We start from the raw sequence: 19,281 nt of genomic DNA on the forward strand, positions 1-19,281 counted from the left end.
TGACCACATAGTAGTAAAGGTGTAAGGTTTACTATAAATTTATCCCTTTGTATATCATTTAGAATCATATCATGGGTCCAAAAGAGACCTTGGAGGTCTTCTAATCCAACCCTTGCCCAAAACAGGATTTTCTATACCATCTCACACAAATGAATGTACAATCTTTTCTTGAAAACCAGTGATAGCCATTCACAACATCAGAAGGCAAGCTATTCCACTGGTTAATTGCTTTCGCTGCCAGGAAATTTCTCCTTAGTCCCAGGTTGGACCTCTCTTTAATGAGCTTCCACCTGTTGCTGCTTGTCCTGCCCTCTGGGGCAATCAACCCTCTTGACTGCTCCTCAGATACTGGAAGACAGCTATTAATATGTAAAATATATATATCAAATATATCAAACACGTAGATGATTTATAGTCAGAGAGCAATGGACATAATGTTGAGATTGAGCATTCTCTGGTTGATTTTACTCCAGGCTTTGGCTAAGCTCAGCATAGATAAGGATTGTGAGGATAAGCATATAACAGACTACGCTGGATGTTACTTACTTCTTCCCTGGGAATTGTATTAGTCTATTAGTACAGGATGGATTAGAACTAATTGGTCTATTAGTACAAGTTGGATAGGTTTGTTTAAGCCAGAACTTTTATGTGGAAGCACCTCAAGTCCAAAATCTAAAGAAGTGCATTTGCAACAATAAGAGGAACTTGGAGCAGAGACTTCAGGAATTTGGACTGAACTACTTCTGGCATAACTGTTCATTAAAAGAACTCCATGTGCTATATACAGAAAGACTTAGCAATTTAGTTTTAAAAGATTGAAGTGCTGCAGGTACATAATTGTTTCTCTTAGAACTTGTTTTATCTGGTTGTATTTACTAAAAGGCACAATAATAACTCCCTTAATATTTGGACAATCAGCAATACCCAAGTTGAGTAGCCAAAGATTTTATGAAAACCTAGATATCTATTTCCAGTTGCACACTTCCTGGAAACTTCAGTCCTCAAACTTGACATATTCTGCACATACATACTGTCAATCACACAATAAGTGGATGGCAAAAGCAAAAAGAAACCATTTTAATACTAGCAAGGTTGGAGACTGGTGTATTAATCAAAACTTAAGTAACTTAAGGCCACTTCTCCTATCATGGTAATTAACACAACAGTGTTATATTTATATGAAATAGTGGCCCCTCATCCAAGGTGGGTTGCCATTTTTTTACTACCTGTTCTGGTGTGCTCCCGTGTGTGATGCTTCTGTGCATGTGCAGAAGCATTCAGGTGGGTGGGTGGAGCCTCCTGCCGCTGCTACTACCAGTTCACCTGATCCAGGTGGAATCGGCAGCAACCCACCTGTTCCCCTTATATAATTGATTATTTCTCCTTTTTGCTGCCATTTTTATCAATACTAATGGAAAAGAAATGGATTTAGTTTTTGTTTTCCAAGGCAAATCCTGATAAGTAAAGTGTAGAGCGCTATCATTTGATTTAGTTCTGTGTAAATAAGTGGTGCAAATGGGTGTCCTGTTTTGCACTATATAATTATGTCTACAGCAATCTGCTACCTGCCGTTCAATTCCAAGGAAAGGCAGGTACCCAGGGAAATTGCAGGATGGTGGAGAGATGCACAATAGAAAAACAACATCAGGAACACCTGCCATCTCATGACAATAAAATAAGCTCAGATAAGAAGGTAGAAATATGGATCTAGTGGAGAACTTTGGGAAAATCATATTTCAATACTGATTTATTTGTTTTTATGTTAAAGGACAAATGGTTTTGGATTTTTTTTTAAAAAAGCTTGGCCATCCTTACTATTATAGAACTTCATTGGGGAGGGGATCATTTTCTAGGCTACCTCAATCCAGTCTAGAGGGGTTTTGATTTAATTATGGACCATGTATATTCCTGATCTCATTGTTAGCAACTATATCATCATATGGGGGAATGATGCAGACCCGGACCATTTAATGCAGCAGCTTCATTTCCAAGGGATATCAAAACATGTACAGCTCCATTAGGTACAAGATTTCATATAATCACAATCGCCTTTTAGGGTCCTAATCCCTAGTCACTTTCACCCCCAGACAATTTATCACATTCCTTTTCCATTCTTGTTTTCCCTTAATATATTCATCATTCAGCATCTTTTCATATTTCAGTTGTTAATAACATGTTACACCATTTCCCATAGTATAGAAAATTCAGTTCAGCTGTCATGAAAGTATGCTGTGAATGAAAATAGAGTTGTTGGTGGATGAATAGTCCAGCCTGCATATTGTTATCAGTACAAATGTTTAAATGAACCCATTTCTAAAAATAAATGGATTTCTTAAAATGTATGAGTTATTGAATCTAAAGTTAAGTATACTGGCCCTAGCTCAGAATTCAAGTTATTTAGTGGCATATTAAAATTCCGACCATAAGCTCTGAAGAAGGATTGAAGGTAGTTATCCATGAAAGAGTCTTTCATCTAAGTTCAGAACTGTCCTGCTACTTTCTCATATTCTTTAAAGACATACCCATCCAAAGGTAAAATTAAGACTTAGCCTCTGAAAAATAACATCTCAAATTGTTTTACTGGATGTATTTAATCATGAATAGTTAATATAGCAGAAACATTCTAAATATATGACCCAATTTTCTTCTTTTTTATGACTATGCACTGAAGAAAAGCAAAAAAAAGGTGAATAGCAAAATAATACCTTGATCTAATTTGATTTCTTGGCAAGATTTTGGCAAAGTTTTTCAGAAGTTGTTTGCCCTTGCCTGTTTCCTAGAGCTGAGAGAAAATGACTGGCCCAAGGTCATCCAGCTGGTTTCATGCCGAAGGTGGGGATAGAACTTGTGCTCTCCTAGTTTCTAGCCTGGTGTTCTTAACCACTACAACAACCTGGATCTCACATTAGCTTAGTACCTGCATATATCCAATCCCAGCTTAGGTATCTCAGTTGCATCTCACTATTCTCTGTTTATTAGTTTTTCTATAAATGAATATAAGAATATGATTGTGAGCCAAACCACAGACATAATCAATTTTTAATGCAAGCTGAATATATTGGTGGAACATAAAAAAATGACACTAAAGACATTGAGAACTAAGCAGTAGAATTGAAATAAGAAATTACTTGTTTCCAGTTTTCATTTTCTGTTTAAATTTCTTTTCTAGCTCCTGTGTGAAGAATGGGCAAGTTATGGAGTATTTTATAAATATCAACCAATTGACTTAGTTAGGTAAGAAACAGTGATAACTCCTTACTTGTCCCTTACTCTAAGTGCTTATGTGTTTGCATATGTGCATTAATAGTAGCAGACTACAGCTTTTGGGTAACAGTTATAGCCTGCTACAGTATTCAGAAAGCTGTATCTTTCATATAGCTCCTATAAAAAGTGGCGTTTGAAATACAGGTCCAAAGAAATAAAGCATACTGAAGTTTAGGATAAAAATTCATATTGCACAGGGCATACTATAGTCCTCTGCTTTTTCTCCTAGATTTACAAGCAATTATCTTAAACCATTTGAACAGTGCAATTTGGGTGATGGGGTTTTTTGTTTGTTTTTGTTTTGTTTTTTTGCATATTTAACAAATATATTAAAATGCATGGATCTTAGTTGGTCAGGATCTTAGTTGGTCAACAAAATCAAGTAAAAATAATTTTAAAGGGATGTTATAAACCATTTCCAATATGAGTCGTTGTCATATTTCCAGATCAATAAATCTTTTTTCACCTATTTTTTATGAAGGGTGCTTTCCCTTACATCCCTTTCTATGAAATTATATTGTTTATTTAATTTGGAGGTTTTTTTTCTTGAGTTTCATTAAAAAGCAACTGCCATAGCAAATGTACCAGGGCCCTTGCGTGTGGTAGTTTAAATTTGGACCCATAGTAACTACTTAATAAACAGAACTGTTAAGTACTTCTTTTGGTGTAGGGATGAAACTATTATTGAGGCATGAAAGGATGCTATGGACTGAAGATGCTTGGGAACCTCTGCCATAATGGTTTGTTTTATATTGAATCAAACCATTCACCCATTTGGAACAATGTTTCTTAAACTTGGCAACTTTAAGATGTGCAGACTTCATACTGATGGGGAGATTCTGGAAGTTGAACTCTGTGCATCCTAAAGTTGTCAAATCTGAGAAATACTGATTTAGAACAGTGTGGTCTATACACTCTCTCCTGAATTTAATGGTCTCTAAGTATATTGAGTCTTCTGGTTGCAAAATTCCAGACTCCTATTCCCAACACATCTGGAAGGTACAAAATTCAGGATACTCAGGACATTGAACAACAGCAAGTGTCTAAAGTTGCAGATAGCTCTTTCCCAGTTCCACCGAGAGTCAATCTGGAATTTTTTGTGTGCAGACCTTTTTCCTCTACTAATAAAGACTATGTGGAGGTCACAATTGATTTGGAATGCAGCAGCTCATGTAATAATGGGTACACTAAGCTACACCCCTGTAAGACCACAGCTTTGCAAGTAGCGCTAACTTCCATTAGGCTTCCAGATACAATTCAAGGTGATTGCTATCACTTATAAAGCCATTCACGGCACAAAACCAGAAAGGTTGTTTATGGGACCATAAACTAATATCCAATTTCTTCTGGTCACAAGTTTCACAAAGTGAGTATGTTCCTGGTTCCCTCTAAGAAACAGTGCCAGATATAACTATAGAAACAGAAAGATAAAACTACTCAATAAGCAAGAGTAGAGTATTTACTTGGCGTTTTCGTCCTGGATCTGTTCCAAATGGCATGTGGACATGAATTCTCCAAGAGGAAATGCATTTTGGCTAATCAACAGGATTTATTTTCTCATTCAGACAGCTCTACTGTCTAATTCATAAATTTAGCCATGCTACGTTTGCCATGATACATTATACAGTGTTTTCTTCCTATAATTTATTTCAGGAAGTACTTTGGTGAAAAGATTGGACTATATTTTGCCTGGCTGGGAGTTTATACACAAATGCTCATTCCAGCTTCTATTGTGGGAATTATCGTGTTCCTTTATGGTTGTGCAACTGTTGATGAGAATATACCAAGGTAAAATATGTATACATAATTATCTGCGCTTTGTACAAAACCATCTTTTTCACTTCTGTTTTCTTGGTCACAGGGATATAATAAAGTTCCTGAGATATAGGACTGGTTAATGCAAATAAGCACAATCAAAAACTAAATGGTTTATAACATTTATCCTCCAATAAATTCCCACTTCTCAGTATACTCAGAGCCATAAAATGACTTGAGGGTGGCAGGTGCCTCTTCTTAACTGTATGAAAATGTGGACTTCACTCTATAGTCCACTGTATAGTAGACCTGTACTTACAACCTCTTTCATTTATGAGATTTTAGTGTATAGGAATGGAGCACAGTCTGCCCTTTATTTTTTCCAGAATTGTATTTAGATTCTCATGATGAAAGATAATAGGAAAATAGGGAAGGGAAAGAAAGGGAAAAGAGAAGTATAGCAGAAAGCAGGGAGAGCATTGCTTTCCAACTCTTTGGAAAGCACAAAATACAATTAAACTTCAACTTTTTATTTTACCAATTTAAAAGTACTAGCCATTTCTATGATAACAAATTAATCAGCAAAAGTCCAAAGGTTAATTATTTTTCAGTCTTGAGTATAGAGTGCAGAAGAAGTAGTTTCTAAGTAAAAACAAAACCGGACATATTCTTTTCTCTAATTTTTTAAAAAAAGTCAATTTTGCCATATCTGCTAGCTCCACCATTTTTTCTGTTGTCAGGACTGACATATTCTGCCCTTTTCATGTATAATTTAATGTTGTGTCTTCAGTACACTTAGTTGCATCCATGGAGCCCAAAATGATCAGCAATAAAAACCCACATATCATCCATTTCTCTTTTCAAAAACTATTTGTAGGATTATTTGTTGCAAAAAAGATTTGTCATATGAAGTTATCCATTGCAGTTGCTCTGATTACATAAGGAAGCAGAAGCCACCACAGGAGCTATGGTACAAAATGGGCATCTAAAAATTGAGGGTGAATTGCTTTTCATCCCTAATCCATTTGACTGCCAAATAGCTTTTATGGGAAGGGACAATGAAGATAGATAGATAGATAGATAGATAGATAGATAGATAGATAGATAGATAGATAGATAGATAGATAGATAGATAGATAGACAGACAGACAGACAGACAGACAGACAGACAGACAGACAGACAGACAGACAGACAGACAGACAGACAGACAGACAGACAGACAGACAGACAGACAGACAGACAGACAGACAGACAGACAGACAGATCTTGCAATTTCCTTGCAACATTTTTCAGAACTGGTTTGCCACTGCTTTCTTCTTCAGGCTGAGAGAGGGTGATTGGCTCAAAGTCAGCTGGCTTTGTGCCTAAGGCAAGCTCAAACTTTGACTCTACTGGTTTCTAGCCTGATGCCTTAAACCACTATATCAAAGTGGCATTTTTACTGCTTAATTAAGCATCAAAATTCAAAATGTACATTTATAAGTTGGAAACTATCATGAAACTTTGTGATAAAAGTTACAAGCAAACTCTAGGCAGAAGATTTTTTTGTGTTTAACCTAGATTTTAAAAAAGGAGTGGATGAAATACTTGCATTTCAGAATTATTGAAAAATATGTGAAGGGGGGGGGAAGGAACGTGTCTTTTCTAATAAACAGAATGCAGGAATACATTATTTTAAATTATTTAATTTTATTGACTCCTACAGTCTAGACTTACCCCCAAAGCTCAAAGCAATATAAGTGGGGGTTGCTCTGTGATGTTCTATTCTTACATCTTTTGAATTTTGTGAAAATATCTTAAAAGAAGAATGGCAAGCTATGGCCATTGGGCCCAGTCTTTGCAGCCCCCAGAGTCTCTGCTAATGTTGAAATGTGGTGGTACAATTCCTGATCATTGTGACACATGGAAACCTTGGCATATGTTGTGCAATAAACTTAACATAAATTTAAAAACTGTCTTCAAGGTCCGCTCCATCCCACCCAGAAACAACTCCCATCTTGTTTGCATGGCTACTTAAACCACTGAAGCTAAAAATGTTAACACAGCCATAAAGTATAAAGTACATAAAGTACACAGCCATTAAAATGCCCTAAAATAATAATATATTAATGTAATAATCAAATAGATTTGGAGAAAATACATTAATGTGTTCAGTCCTGTACAGACTGTGTCATCAACTAAAATTTCAGTCTGAGGCCTGCATTCAATGTCACAAGCAGTTAAATTCATTAAAATAGAATTACACAACTCTGAAATATGTTTAATTAAAGACTCCTTTTGAAACAAGCTTTATTCCTGATGATTAATGGACATATTCCATCCGGTATTAACCAGATTTGACCCTGCTAGGTTTTTTTTTTAATGTTAACCATGATCAGGTACATTAAGTACCGTCTGATAAGGAAAGTGATATATAAATTTATTAAATAAATAAATTGTTGTAACTGGAAATGGTGTCATGGTGAAAACATCAATTTGATGGATTGGATAAACAAAGGCAGTGGGCCTACCATTCAGATTTGTCTGGATAAATGATAGATGATTTTTATGTTTTATTCATATTGTCTAAAACTTGTTACAAACCGTGAGGTTTAGTTTGCTGATGACAGAGATTATGTGTAGTGTTCAACCCTTCTTATTTCAGACAGTTTACCTTGTTCAGACATGATGCTCAAATAGGGAGGAATTCTGGATGAAAACTAACACCAGCTAGTACTAAACATAAATACTATAAATATGGTAATAATTTATTCTGGAAAGGAAAGAGAAAGATCAAGGAGAATCCTGGAATGCATAATTCTGCAGCCTGCTTCAAATCACTCTGTCATAGTTTAAAAATGGATACTGATCCTTTGATATAGTATTAGAGCACTATATTTCTGTGATTAGAAGACTGGATTATGTTTCAAAAGATCTGAGTAGATAGTCTTAGTGCACTACACTACTGCAGTCTTGTGAAGTAATAGAGTATAAAAAACAGAGCCCAAGTGATTATACTAATATAAAAGTACTCAGAAAGCTCGGGTGTTAAGTGCAGAAGCATGTCCCAGAGTAATAAGCCCAATTGTTTAATCTGCTTTTTCCAGTTGTCAGGAATTCATGATGCCATTTGGCTGCTGTCCTTTAAAATTTAATTGTGCATGCCATGCAGCTGATGCTGTAATGCAATGCATCTGAAATGGGGGAAAAAATTAAGATTGGATAAGATTCAAGTCATATTCAGTGCATGTATTTCACAACTCAGGGTTTCAGTAGAAAGCAAAGGGAAGGATATGCTCACCTTTCATTTACTGTTTGTTTTTCCTCAGCATGGAGATGTGTGACCAGAGAAACAATATCACCATGTGCCCCTTGTGTGACAGAACATGCAGCTATTGGAAATTAAGCTCTGCTTGTGCCACTGCTCGGGCTAGCCATCTTTTTGATAATCCAGCCACTGTCTTCTTCTCAGTCTTCATGGCTCTCTGGGGTAAGAATGCTTATTTCATTTTGGAATAATATGATTGAAGTTTTCATTTGACTTTGAGTTTAACTTTCCTTATATGGAGAACAAGTAGGACAATACGTCATCAACAGTTAATTATCTGTACTGTCTCTTTTTGGTCCTTCTGTTATAAAACTGTCACATTTACATTTATGTTCTGAACTGAAAGTTAAAATTTAGAAAGTTGCTTGGATGAATACAAAGCAAAGCACTTGGCACAGAACTGCTTAGAGATTGTATAGCATGTCAATGATATCTGTTTGCATACTTGGTCTTGATCTGATCTGATCTGATCTGATCAGAAGACTACGACACTGAATCATAGCTGAACTTACTTAAGTGCATTAAGGTTACCAGTAGGATACTGTTTATATCATTCAAGGTGCCCTTTCAATTTTGAAGGCATCTCCTTTTGTGAAGAACCTACATAACCTCATTCACATGTTGATATACTGTAGCAATAGAAACGCAAAATGATTTGTGGGAAACAACAACATAAAACTTTAGTTTAAAAAAATTAAAAGTTTTCTTCAATTATGAATTTTGGACACTTAAATCACATGGTCTGCATGCCAGTTGTTAGGGAGTAGGAGTGGGAAGGTTTTCTGATTTTGTGTTTCTCATATTGATCTGATTGCTTTCCATACCAGTTCTACTAGGCCAGGAGTGTCAAACTCACAACACGTTGTCACATGATGTATCACAACTTTTCCCCCCTTCTCTATAATGGGAGAAGGTGTGGCCAGCATGTAACACATTGGGCTCGTGGGCCATGAGTTTGACCCTCCTGTACTAGGCCATCCTAGTTCAGATACTAGAAAATATACACTGAACCTGGCTAATTATTCGTTGTATGTAACTGTAATATTCCTTGTGATACTCCTCACCAAAAACCAGTAAAGGAGGAAAATCTTTCTTCATGTACTCTCTTGTTGTTCTTATTGTGTCACCAAGTTTTCTCTTATCCTTGGACAAATACTAAGATCATGTTAATACTGTGGGCGAACACAACTCATGTTTTTCTATTGCTGGAAAGTATCAGTCACAGGAAATTGTATAGAGTCTGCAGAGGAGATTACTGGAAATTATTGCCCTCCCTTTTCTGAGGAGGGACGCCTATTCAGTATCACCCCTTATTTGCTTCCAAGATAAACTAGAACAGAGAAAGAGGGAGAGGGAGGGAGAGAGAGAGAGAGAGGGAGGGAGAGGGAGAGAGAGAGAAAGAGAGAGAGAGGGAGGGAGGGAGGGAGGGAGGGAGGGAGGGAGAGAGATTTCTCTTTAGATTCTTCACCTGGTTACTGTTTTTCATCAACATTCATCCTTTAGAAAAAGACACTGCAAGATAATTGCCTACAGACATAGGCACCTCAAAATTTGATGTGTCATTCATTCCTACTTTGGGCATGAAATTTTGTAAAACTTGTATATAACTCATAGGAGGAAAATTGGAGAAGCTTCTGTTTTACCCTATGCAGAAAACCAACATAAATGCAGCTCTCTAAAATTTTCCTTGCCTCAGGAATTGTAGGCTAAGGAAGTAAGCTATAATTTCAGAAGAGGGAATCCACTGCAAAGAATTTAAGCAGAGTGACTCATAAGGGCTCCTGCAAAGCTCATGACAGGAATCCATGCCTTCAAATTTGCACTAAGCTGGATGTCAGGATCAGAATCATTTCAAACATGAAATCATTATACGAAGCACCATGCCCAAATATGGCATATTAAAGCTGAATTTCTAAAAATGAAGCAAGAAATTCTTTTCTATAAAGTGCACTACAATTTCTACACAGGTGATCTTCACATATTACTTGAAGCACATGTCTTTCATAAGAATGCATCATTGCATGTGAGGCTGCCCTCCTATACTATTCATGGTTTCTTCTTTCATGTATTTACATATGTTATTAGTCACAGGTATGGCTTGCAAGAGGATGTTTATGCAACATAGTTGTAAGTTCCATTGTGTCCAAATGCAGCTCAGAAAAAGCTGCTGAAGCCTTGGAAAGCCACTGCAATTCATCATATAAACAATACTGATACAGTCTGACTCACGCCAATTCACCCTGATGATATATAGTGGTTTATTATGTCATAAAGCTGTTGCTATGGCTATAAAGGCCCTACTGATTACAGATATGTTCACATGGTAATAACTTGATGGCGCTAAAAGACATTCTAAAAATTAATGTGAAAATGGACTTAATTCTAAATTTGGGAACAAATGTGAACAACATTTTGTGAATTTTTTATGCTAAAATTAGCTTTAGCACAGCCTGTCTCAGCCTGGTACTTTCCATAGTCTTTGGTCTATAATTACCCATTTTCTTATGGATACATTATGTAAAGACCCAACTCTCTGGAAAAACTCTAATGCTTGGAAAGATTGCTAGAAAGAGAAGAGCACGAGGTGGATGTACTTAGTTATAGAGATAATAAGCACACTGTTGAGAGACCTAAAAGAACAGGTTAGGGATGAATCATCATGGAGAAAAATCTATGCAGTTGTTACAAGTTGAGAACAACTTGATGCTGGAGGTGGTGGAGGTGGGTGGCGGTGATAGTAATGATGAAGGAGAAAGAGGAGGAGGAAGAGAAGGAAAAGAAGAACAATAGCAACAATAACATCTGTGTATTAAATTATATTATCCCCATTAATCTAGTCTAGCCAATATGCTGGCTGGAAATTCAAAGAGTTGCTGGCTAGCACATCAAAAAAATAAAAGAATATCCTTGGTGCAAAAATTAAAAGTTTCTAGTTATTGCCTGAAATGGGTTGGTAAGCTCCATTTTCATATATATACAGTATATCAAAATATTTTCCAAAATACATTATCTTACAGCTCAGGGGGGAAGGCAATCTGAAACATACCTTAAAACTGCTGTCACTATAGTCCCTGCCTTTAGACATGTTATCTGTGAATGAAATCCAAGATAGCTAAAAGAAACAAGGTTACCTATTTCTTTCATTTGTTGTTTCCCTTGGCATAGTCTAGTTCAAAGCCTAGAAACTTTTTTGCTTCAATATCTTCCAGAAGTCCTGGTCAGAGTAGCCAATGTTGTAAACATCTAGGAAGTCAACTTAAGAGTTTGGTTGGCCATAGATTCCTCATTATTAGTCCCTTTTGGTACAGCTATCAGAACACCAATACAGTTGAATAGGTTCTAGAAAAACACATGGACCAATATTAAACAAGAGGCTTTAATACAGCCATAATGGGGCCGGGGGGGGGGGAGGCTCAGAAAATGCAATTTGTTAATGCAGGCTACATACATTGAAATTCCCTCATCAACCCAATTATTAAAAATAAAATTAAAGTTCTACATTATTATCTGTTAGAGCTGGTTATCCATCATAGATCAAGGAGACATTCCAAATCTGGTTGCTATATAAGCTATTATGCCTGGGACCTACTATTGCTTCATTGTCAAGTTGTAAAACTGTAGAACATATTATTCATATTCTGTCTGATTTCAGTCCTATGGCTGTGAGCTAATGGACTTCAACCATTCAATCATACAGATATTCACGCAGATGAAATTCCAAAGAAACAATAATAGAGAAGTTTAGTTCAGCACAAACTGATTGATCTTGATTATGTCAATTTTGACTCTTAGAAACTGCATAAATACATTTTTTGCAGGTTGATCTGTCCCCAAGCTAGTTCTTCAGGTACTCCAGCAAGTACCAATAGCTGCTTTAATTGCATTCACCTTCCTTGCTACTGTCATCCTGTTTCCTCTTTTCTTCTACTTTTTCCAGCATTGCAGGCTTCTCAAGAGAGCTAGGTCTTCGCATAATGTGCTCAAAATATGATGATTGGTGAGAATTCTGACTAATTTGTTCTTTGAGCCATATGTTTGTTTCCTTACAGCACATGTTTCATATATACAGTGCTAAAAGATATGGAACTAATACATAGTCTATTCCTAGTTTACCACATACGATCCAGTTTTATTCCTTTGAAAAAAATTTACTCCAGCAAAATAATGAATTTCTCAGGCTTGTACTGCAAAAACCCTACATTCTGCAGGGTTAAAAACTTTCATTTTATGCTTCAGTAGAATATCAAAAACATGTGAAGTGACGTGATTTTAATTGCAATAACTTGTTATAGATGCTGATTTTTTTCCCATTAGCTTTGGGTATTTTTTTCCCTTTGGGTATTTTTTCCCCTTTGGGTGCTGTGACCCTTTTATATATTATGTGTGTCTGCATGGGTGCTATTTAGCAATGTACATTATAGAAGATGTCATCCTGCTGAACATCATTTTAAAGACTGTTGCCTTTTGATCGTGGAAGAAAGTTTACAAATTTATGAGCATGATACAGAAGTCAGGAAATGACTTCACAGAAATCCAGTGGTCAAGACCAGAGACTATAGAATCTCATAGCCCCATATCAGTGCAGCTGACAGCAGGGCTTGGTCCAGTGGTGGGATTCAGTCAGTTCTCACCTATTCGGGAGAACCGGTTGGTAACTTTCTAAGTAGTTCAGAGAACTGGTTGTTGGAAGAAATCTCCTTTTGATTTTTCCCACTTTACAGGGCTAATCCTGTAAGGAAGGCAGGAAGGAAACATTCTAGTGTTGTTTCTAGCCTAATCTTTATTGACCTGCTTACAGAAACTGCCTCTCCGGTTAACCCTTATTACATTGTAACAGCTAAGGCGAAGCGCCCATCGACCTGAGTGACCTTGAGTTGGCCATGCCCACCAAGTCACTTGACCACCCAGCCTCACCTACCCAGATGGTCATTAGAGCAGAGAACCAGTTGTTAAATTATTTGAATCCCACCACTGGCTTGGTCCCAAAAACTGTGAGAAATTGTGCCTCTGTTTCTGTATGCATGGATACATGCAAAAGAGAATGCAGAATGAGAAAAGGAAAACGGCGATGCTAGCGAAGAGCCAATTTGTAGAAAGTGAAAATAGAGAACCAGTTTTACTTCTGAAATCTCACATTCAATTTTGGATAAAATGAATCAGCTATTGTTTTTCTCTGTTAAAAATATCAGCGAGCTGAGGGAAAGAACTAATTCATTTGAAGGCAGTTTACTTTGTACCTAGAATCTGCTCCTGCCTAACAAGCTCACAAACCTTTGGTTTGGCTCATTTTTCCGGAACAAATTGTGAGCCAAGGCATCTGGGCATTGTCCAAGGAAAATGCAGGCACAAGCTTTGTGTAATCAGAGAGATATTAGCTCTAAGCTTATTTTGAACAACTGGTACACATACAGACATCTCTGTGCTCTGGGTTTAGTGTTTATCATGATGGTTTGGCTTCATACAAGATGTGAAGCCCATCAAAAGCAAAATACAAATTCAGTTTCATAATAAACTGTCAAGCCTAAGAACAAAACAGTTTATATTGTAAATACACTGTTCTAATTCTCATAATCGTTATACAGATATTTATTTCCTTAAGTACAGATAGTCCTCAAAGAGCAACCACAATTTGGTCCAGCAATTCAGTCATTAAGTAAAGTGGTGCCTCTAAGTACAACAGCAGTTGTGCTTATAGCAATAGCAATAACACTTAGACTTATATACTGCTTTATAGCTATTTACAGCCCTCTCTAAGTGGTTTACAGAGTCAGCCTATTGCCCCCAACAATCTGGGTCTTCATTTTACCAAACTCGGTAGGTTGGAAGGCTGAATCAATCTTGAACTGATGAGAAGTTAACTGCTGGCAGCTGGCAGTCAACAGAAGTATCCTGCAGTACTGCATTCTAACTACTATGCCACCACAGCTCTTATGAGCTGACTTCAACTTTCCTTTGTTTTACAAACCTGAGGAGATCATAAATGTGATGTTTCTTAGTCAATATAGTGCCTCAGATGCTGAATAAGCCCCAAAGGTAAAATGTCTGTCCTTACAGGGACAGAGGCTGGGCCTGTGGGACAATGCCCAGCAGCCAGTGGCAGACAATCTCAGACCACCAATACAAATTGCAGTATCCAGAACTCACAGAAGTTGAAATTCAGTAGATGGTAAAAGGAGTCAGTCAGTACTGAAGTAAGGTGTGGATAACACGACCGTCCCAGAGTGGACTGAGTCAGAAAGCTGGGTGGGGACACTCACATGGCGGGTTATATAGGCCAATAATTAATTAATAATCAGACTCAGTCCAATCAGAGCAAGGACTGTGTTAACCCATTCATGGATGCTATCTCCACCCTTATTGAGAACTAGAAGTAAGTTGCATGAAGTATAGTTACTTCAAAGAAGCTTATACTCTACATCATATTGATATTATGAAGGAATATTTAAACTTACATACAGAATATACAAAACTGATGAAGAATACTGGATAAGACCAAAATAGTAATTATTCATACAAAAAAAAATTGCAAACTCCCATTAAGATACATGGAGTTGCCACATAGTTAAGATACATGTCTGGTTCCTCTCATTTTCCAAGTCTCTAGTGGTTTGTTGAAGACCACAGTACAGTGTTTTGATGATATCTATTCATAGTTTCTTCGGAATTACTCTCATGGGGTTGCTTAGCTTTTCTCCGTATGTTTATTTCTTTCACAATTGTTTACCGTATAGCGTGGGTTTGTTCCTATTATTCACATTCATGTCCCAAAGACATTCTATAATGTTGGGTAGAGTGTTTTTAAACAAGTTGCATGTATTGTAACTTGTCACCATTTCCTGTTTTATAATAGTTTTCTTGCTGAAAATTGAAATGTAGCTGATTTCTGATCCCATTCCAGTTACCAGCTTCAGCACCTTATTGTATACATATTGACCTGTATCTAATAGCCCTGACTGGACTAAAAGTGCAAGGATTTTAAATAAGTTTGCTCAAGCAGATCTCCTAGCAAGAGGTGGAGAAGGGTATTTAGGTATAAATACTCTAAGGGCCGAGAATAATATTGTAGCTTCTGATTCACTGTATTCTTGTCTCAACTGCTCAGTTGCAAAGGGGATTTTTACCCCAAAAAATAAATTCTAAGTAGCCTTTTCAAAAAAGCTGGGGGGAGGGAGGTGTTCAGGAGTCAGTTCCAGCTGTCGCTACTGCCGATCTGATCAGGGACACGACATGCCCGCACGCTTGATGCGTAGAACAAAAAAAATTGCTTCACGCATGTGCCGAAGTCAAAAACAAAATGGTGGCCCCTACAGCGCTGCCAAAAGAACCTGTTCAGGGGCGTGGCAAGCCTGGGTTGCTGCTGTTTCCAGCAACCCAGGCCACCAAGTTACTACTGGTTTGGCGAAACTGATAGGAACCCACCTCTGGAGGTGTTCCAAGAGTACATATCATGATGAGGTTCCTTAGCATGATGCTACCTGATTTATGTAAGATAACTGAATAATTTTCAAAACTGCTATAAATAAAAGTTTATATCAAGGTGCAGTATTCTCCTGAAACCCTTCACAGACTCTTCTCATGTCATGGTAAGCAGGAGGTACACTTGAGGCTTGAGCCTCTCACTTTTAGTCCAAATTCTGATATTCACTTTGCATTAGCATTAGCTAATTTGTTGGTTGATGATTTTGGAAAGGTCTTCTCCTACTGTAATTACTTGTTATAGATATGGAACAGTTGCAAGCCAATAAACATATCAGGAAATTACGGATAAATCAAAACCATGCTTTCCTTGAATACTTAACCAAAAAATTGAAGTACATGAGTGCCGGACATCTCTGGAAAGATCATTCATGTTTCTTTATGTCAAAAGCATTTGGTAGTGACTGATCTAATGGAAATTTGTTGGGTAGACATAGCTCTCCTTTCCAAAGTTTTATTCTTCAGAGGAATAGTTTCTGAAAGTAGTCCCAATTGAGAAAGCAATGTGGTACTAAAGATCTCCTATATAAGGCCCTTTTTGGAATGTCCTCTCCAGAGAAAGGACGGTTTCTCAGTTACAGTTGTGTTAACTCTGGTAACACAACTGTGTTGATATTTCAAGTGAAACAAGCCAATTTTATTTTCCTCTTGTTTTTATTTCTGTGTCCATTTTTGGTTTGTTTTTGTATTATGTTTGCTTTATGGTTTTATAGTGGGATATAGATTTTTATCTTATTTTGTTTTGTTTGTGGTTTTCATTTTTTGTAAGCCATCTTAAGGCTTTTTGAAGGACAAATTATAATGGAATGAATAAAAAAAATCAATTCCCTCAGTGTGAGGATGTCAATCCAAATGGACTTCTTCTGTTCCAAAATTGCATTTTAATCTTTAAACAAAACAGAGAGCACTCTAATTATTGATTTATCATTCTGTCGTTTATTACTGCTCTTATATTAAAGCCAAATAAGCTATAACCAGCTCTTTTAAAATTGCCTCCAGTGATTTTTTTTTTTTTTTTACATTTGTAGATGTACAAAAATCTGAGGCCTGGATCATTTTTAAAATTTCAAATAACTGATTCAAATCAATTATTAATATTTCACATTGCTTTAAAATTGGCAGCGTTATAAGCAATTTCACTTTGGGGTTTATATCTTCACAGAATGGAAAACAGTGCAGATTAAGATCAGGAGCAACAACTAAATGATGGATAGAGATAATGTCCTTCTTCCTTTTTTCTTTCCTTTCAACTATGCAGCTGCTACCTTTATGGAACACTGGAAGAGAAAACAGATGCGTCTGAATTATAAATGGGATCTTACTGGTTTTGAAGAAGAAGAAGTATGTTAATTATTTTATATGCTATTTCATTGGTTGTTATTTTAGCTAAATTGTCTTTAATTTTCAGCCAGTGACGCATTGGAATGGAAAATCCTGCACATAACCATTTCTAAATTTGGAAAGGGTGTGTTAGTTTCAGGCTTGTTACCATGGAAGCCTGAAGCCTTGGCTGGTGAATGAAGGTTACACCTAGTAGTGTGTGCATTAAAACATATATAGCTCAAGAATTATTCCCTTGATGTAGGAACTATAAAATGTGAACATACTCATAATTTGTTCCATTTTAAAGATGCAGTGGCCATGATTACAGAAGTTTACAATTAGGAAATGTGTTATCTGTATCAGTTCAAAATTAAATATTGCTTCTGGCTAGCATATAGGGTGAAGACTGGAACTATTAATTTATATTTTAAAAAGGGAAATGTCTGTCTTTACATTTTGAAATGTTTTATTTTCCAATTCTGTTTGAAATTTAAGATTTCCAAGAAATAATTCATGGATGTTTGTGTTTACAATACCGTTTAAATTAAAAGGAGGTTGATCAACCATTTAGTTTTAATTGCAATTTTTTATTTACAAAGTAATGTACACACCTGACAAATTTAAAATATCCTATCAGATGTCTACTTCTGTGTTAAATTCAGTACTCAACCAAATAAATGTCTTATTAACTATAAGTAGAAAGCCCTGGATCTCTTTGATAGATTAGGTGGATTTTGCTCATATTCAATTTTAGGACTTCACAATATTTATTAAACAGAACACTAAGAGTAGTACTGTTATAGGTAAAGAAGACAAGATAGAGTCCAATGAATAGCCGTTCTCTCTTTTGCAACAATTGTTCTATGCCCACAAATCTCCTACCCACATCACGTTTATGTTTCCTAATTTTATTTCGAGATTACATAGCCACAGGGAAAAAGGAAATTACTCACCTCTCAAGCTGTCAACAGAAACTGCTTCTTTCTATCAGAAGCTCTACAACTGATGAATGGGTTTTGCTTATAAAAACCTAAAGATGACCAGTCCATTCAGCCTCTCTTCTTCTAATAGCATTTATGCTTTAGCATTGATTTGTATCCCACCTTCATTACTTTATTAGTAGCTCAAGGTGGCGAACATACATAATACTCCTTCCTCCTATTTTCCCCACAACAACAACCCTATGAGGTGGATTGGGCTGAGAGAGAGTGACTGGCTCAAGGTGTATGTGTATGTATATGTATATGTTTTCATAGATTTTCACGAGTGTAGGTATGCTGGTCTTGTTGTATTCGGGTCTTTTCCCGTGTAAGATTGAGATCGTCTTGGCAACGTTTGACATCTGGAAACCAGTTCTAGTCAACAAACGAGCCCGACTCATTACCCAGGCCATTACAACATGAAACAACAATAGACACACAGCCAGCACCAATCTACCAATCATGATACAAACACACAACCAATTATTCCACTTACTGAATATTACTTACCGAGTATATATATATATATATATATATATATATATATATATATATATATATATATATATATATATATATATATATATATATATATATATATATTTCAAGCTATTTAGCTTGAAATATATATATATATATTTCAAGCTATTTAGCTCTCATCAGCTAGCCATACCCTTACTGGGATTCGAACCTGTGCTGTATTGTATCTTAGGCAAACGTCTTAGCCATTAAGCCACAGGTCTCCTCCTTATCAGCTGAAGCCAGGGAAGAAGGTATATATTTAGAGTCACAACCCCTGGTAAGCCCCTATTATGGGAGGAAGCAATTAGCTTCTTCCCATAATTGGGGCTTACCAGGGGTTGTGACTCTAAATATATGTATGTATGTATGTATGTATGTATGTATGTATGCATGTATGTATGTTATATTTGTGCTGATAAATAAATAAAGGGAGACGAAGGACAGAGAATGGAAGTAGTGATCTTCCTCCCATATTTGGGCATACCAGGGGTTGTGACTTTATTGTGACTTTATATATATTATATTATATATATAATTTTGTGTCACAACCCCTGGGATGCCCAAATATGGGAGGAAGTATACTGCTTCCTTTCTCTGTCTTTTGCTCATCACAAGAGACCATCCAGACAGAAAGCCATTATTTTTACTGTTGC

The 19,281-nt window shown here is 36.5% G+C and overlaps 1 protein-coding gene across 9 annotated transcripts in view; it reads left to right on the plus strand.

Annotated features, from left to right (window-relative positions):
• Positions 1-19,281, plus strand: part of ANO1 (anoctamin 1) — a 168,081-nt gene that overhangs the window by 119,942 nt on the left and 28,858 nt on the right. For all 9 annotated transcript variants that reach the window (XM_087719234.1, XM_087719257.1, XM_087719225.1 and 6 more), the window contains 4 exons: positions 3,170-3,234; positions 4,918-5,052; positions 8,329-8,489; positions 17,062-17,144. In XM_087719234.1, the coding sequence (XP_087575360.1) occupies positions 3,170-3,234; positions 4,918-5,052; positions 8,329-8,489; positions 17,062-17,144 (444 nt within the window). The remainder of the gene's footprint in view (positions 1-3,169; positions 3,235-4,917; positions 5,053-8,328; positions 8,490-17,061; positions 17,145-19,281) is intronic.

The sequence above is a fragment of the Thamnophis sirtalis genome, unplaced genomic scaffold (genome assembly GCF_051295495.1).
Source record: "Thamnophis sirtalis isolate CommonGarterSnake01/CBP01778 unplaced genomic scaffold, rThaSir2_p1.2 scaffold_1, whole genome shotgun sequence".
In the NCBI taxonomy this organism is placed as follows: Eukaryota; Metazoa; Chordata; class Lepidosauria; order Squamata; family Natricidae; genus Thamnophis; species Thamnophis sirtalis.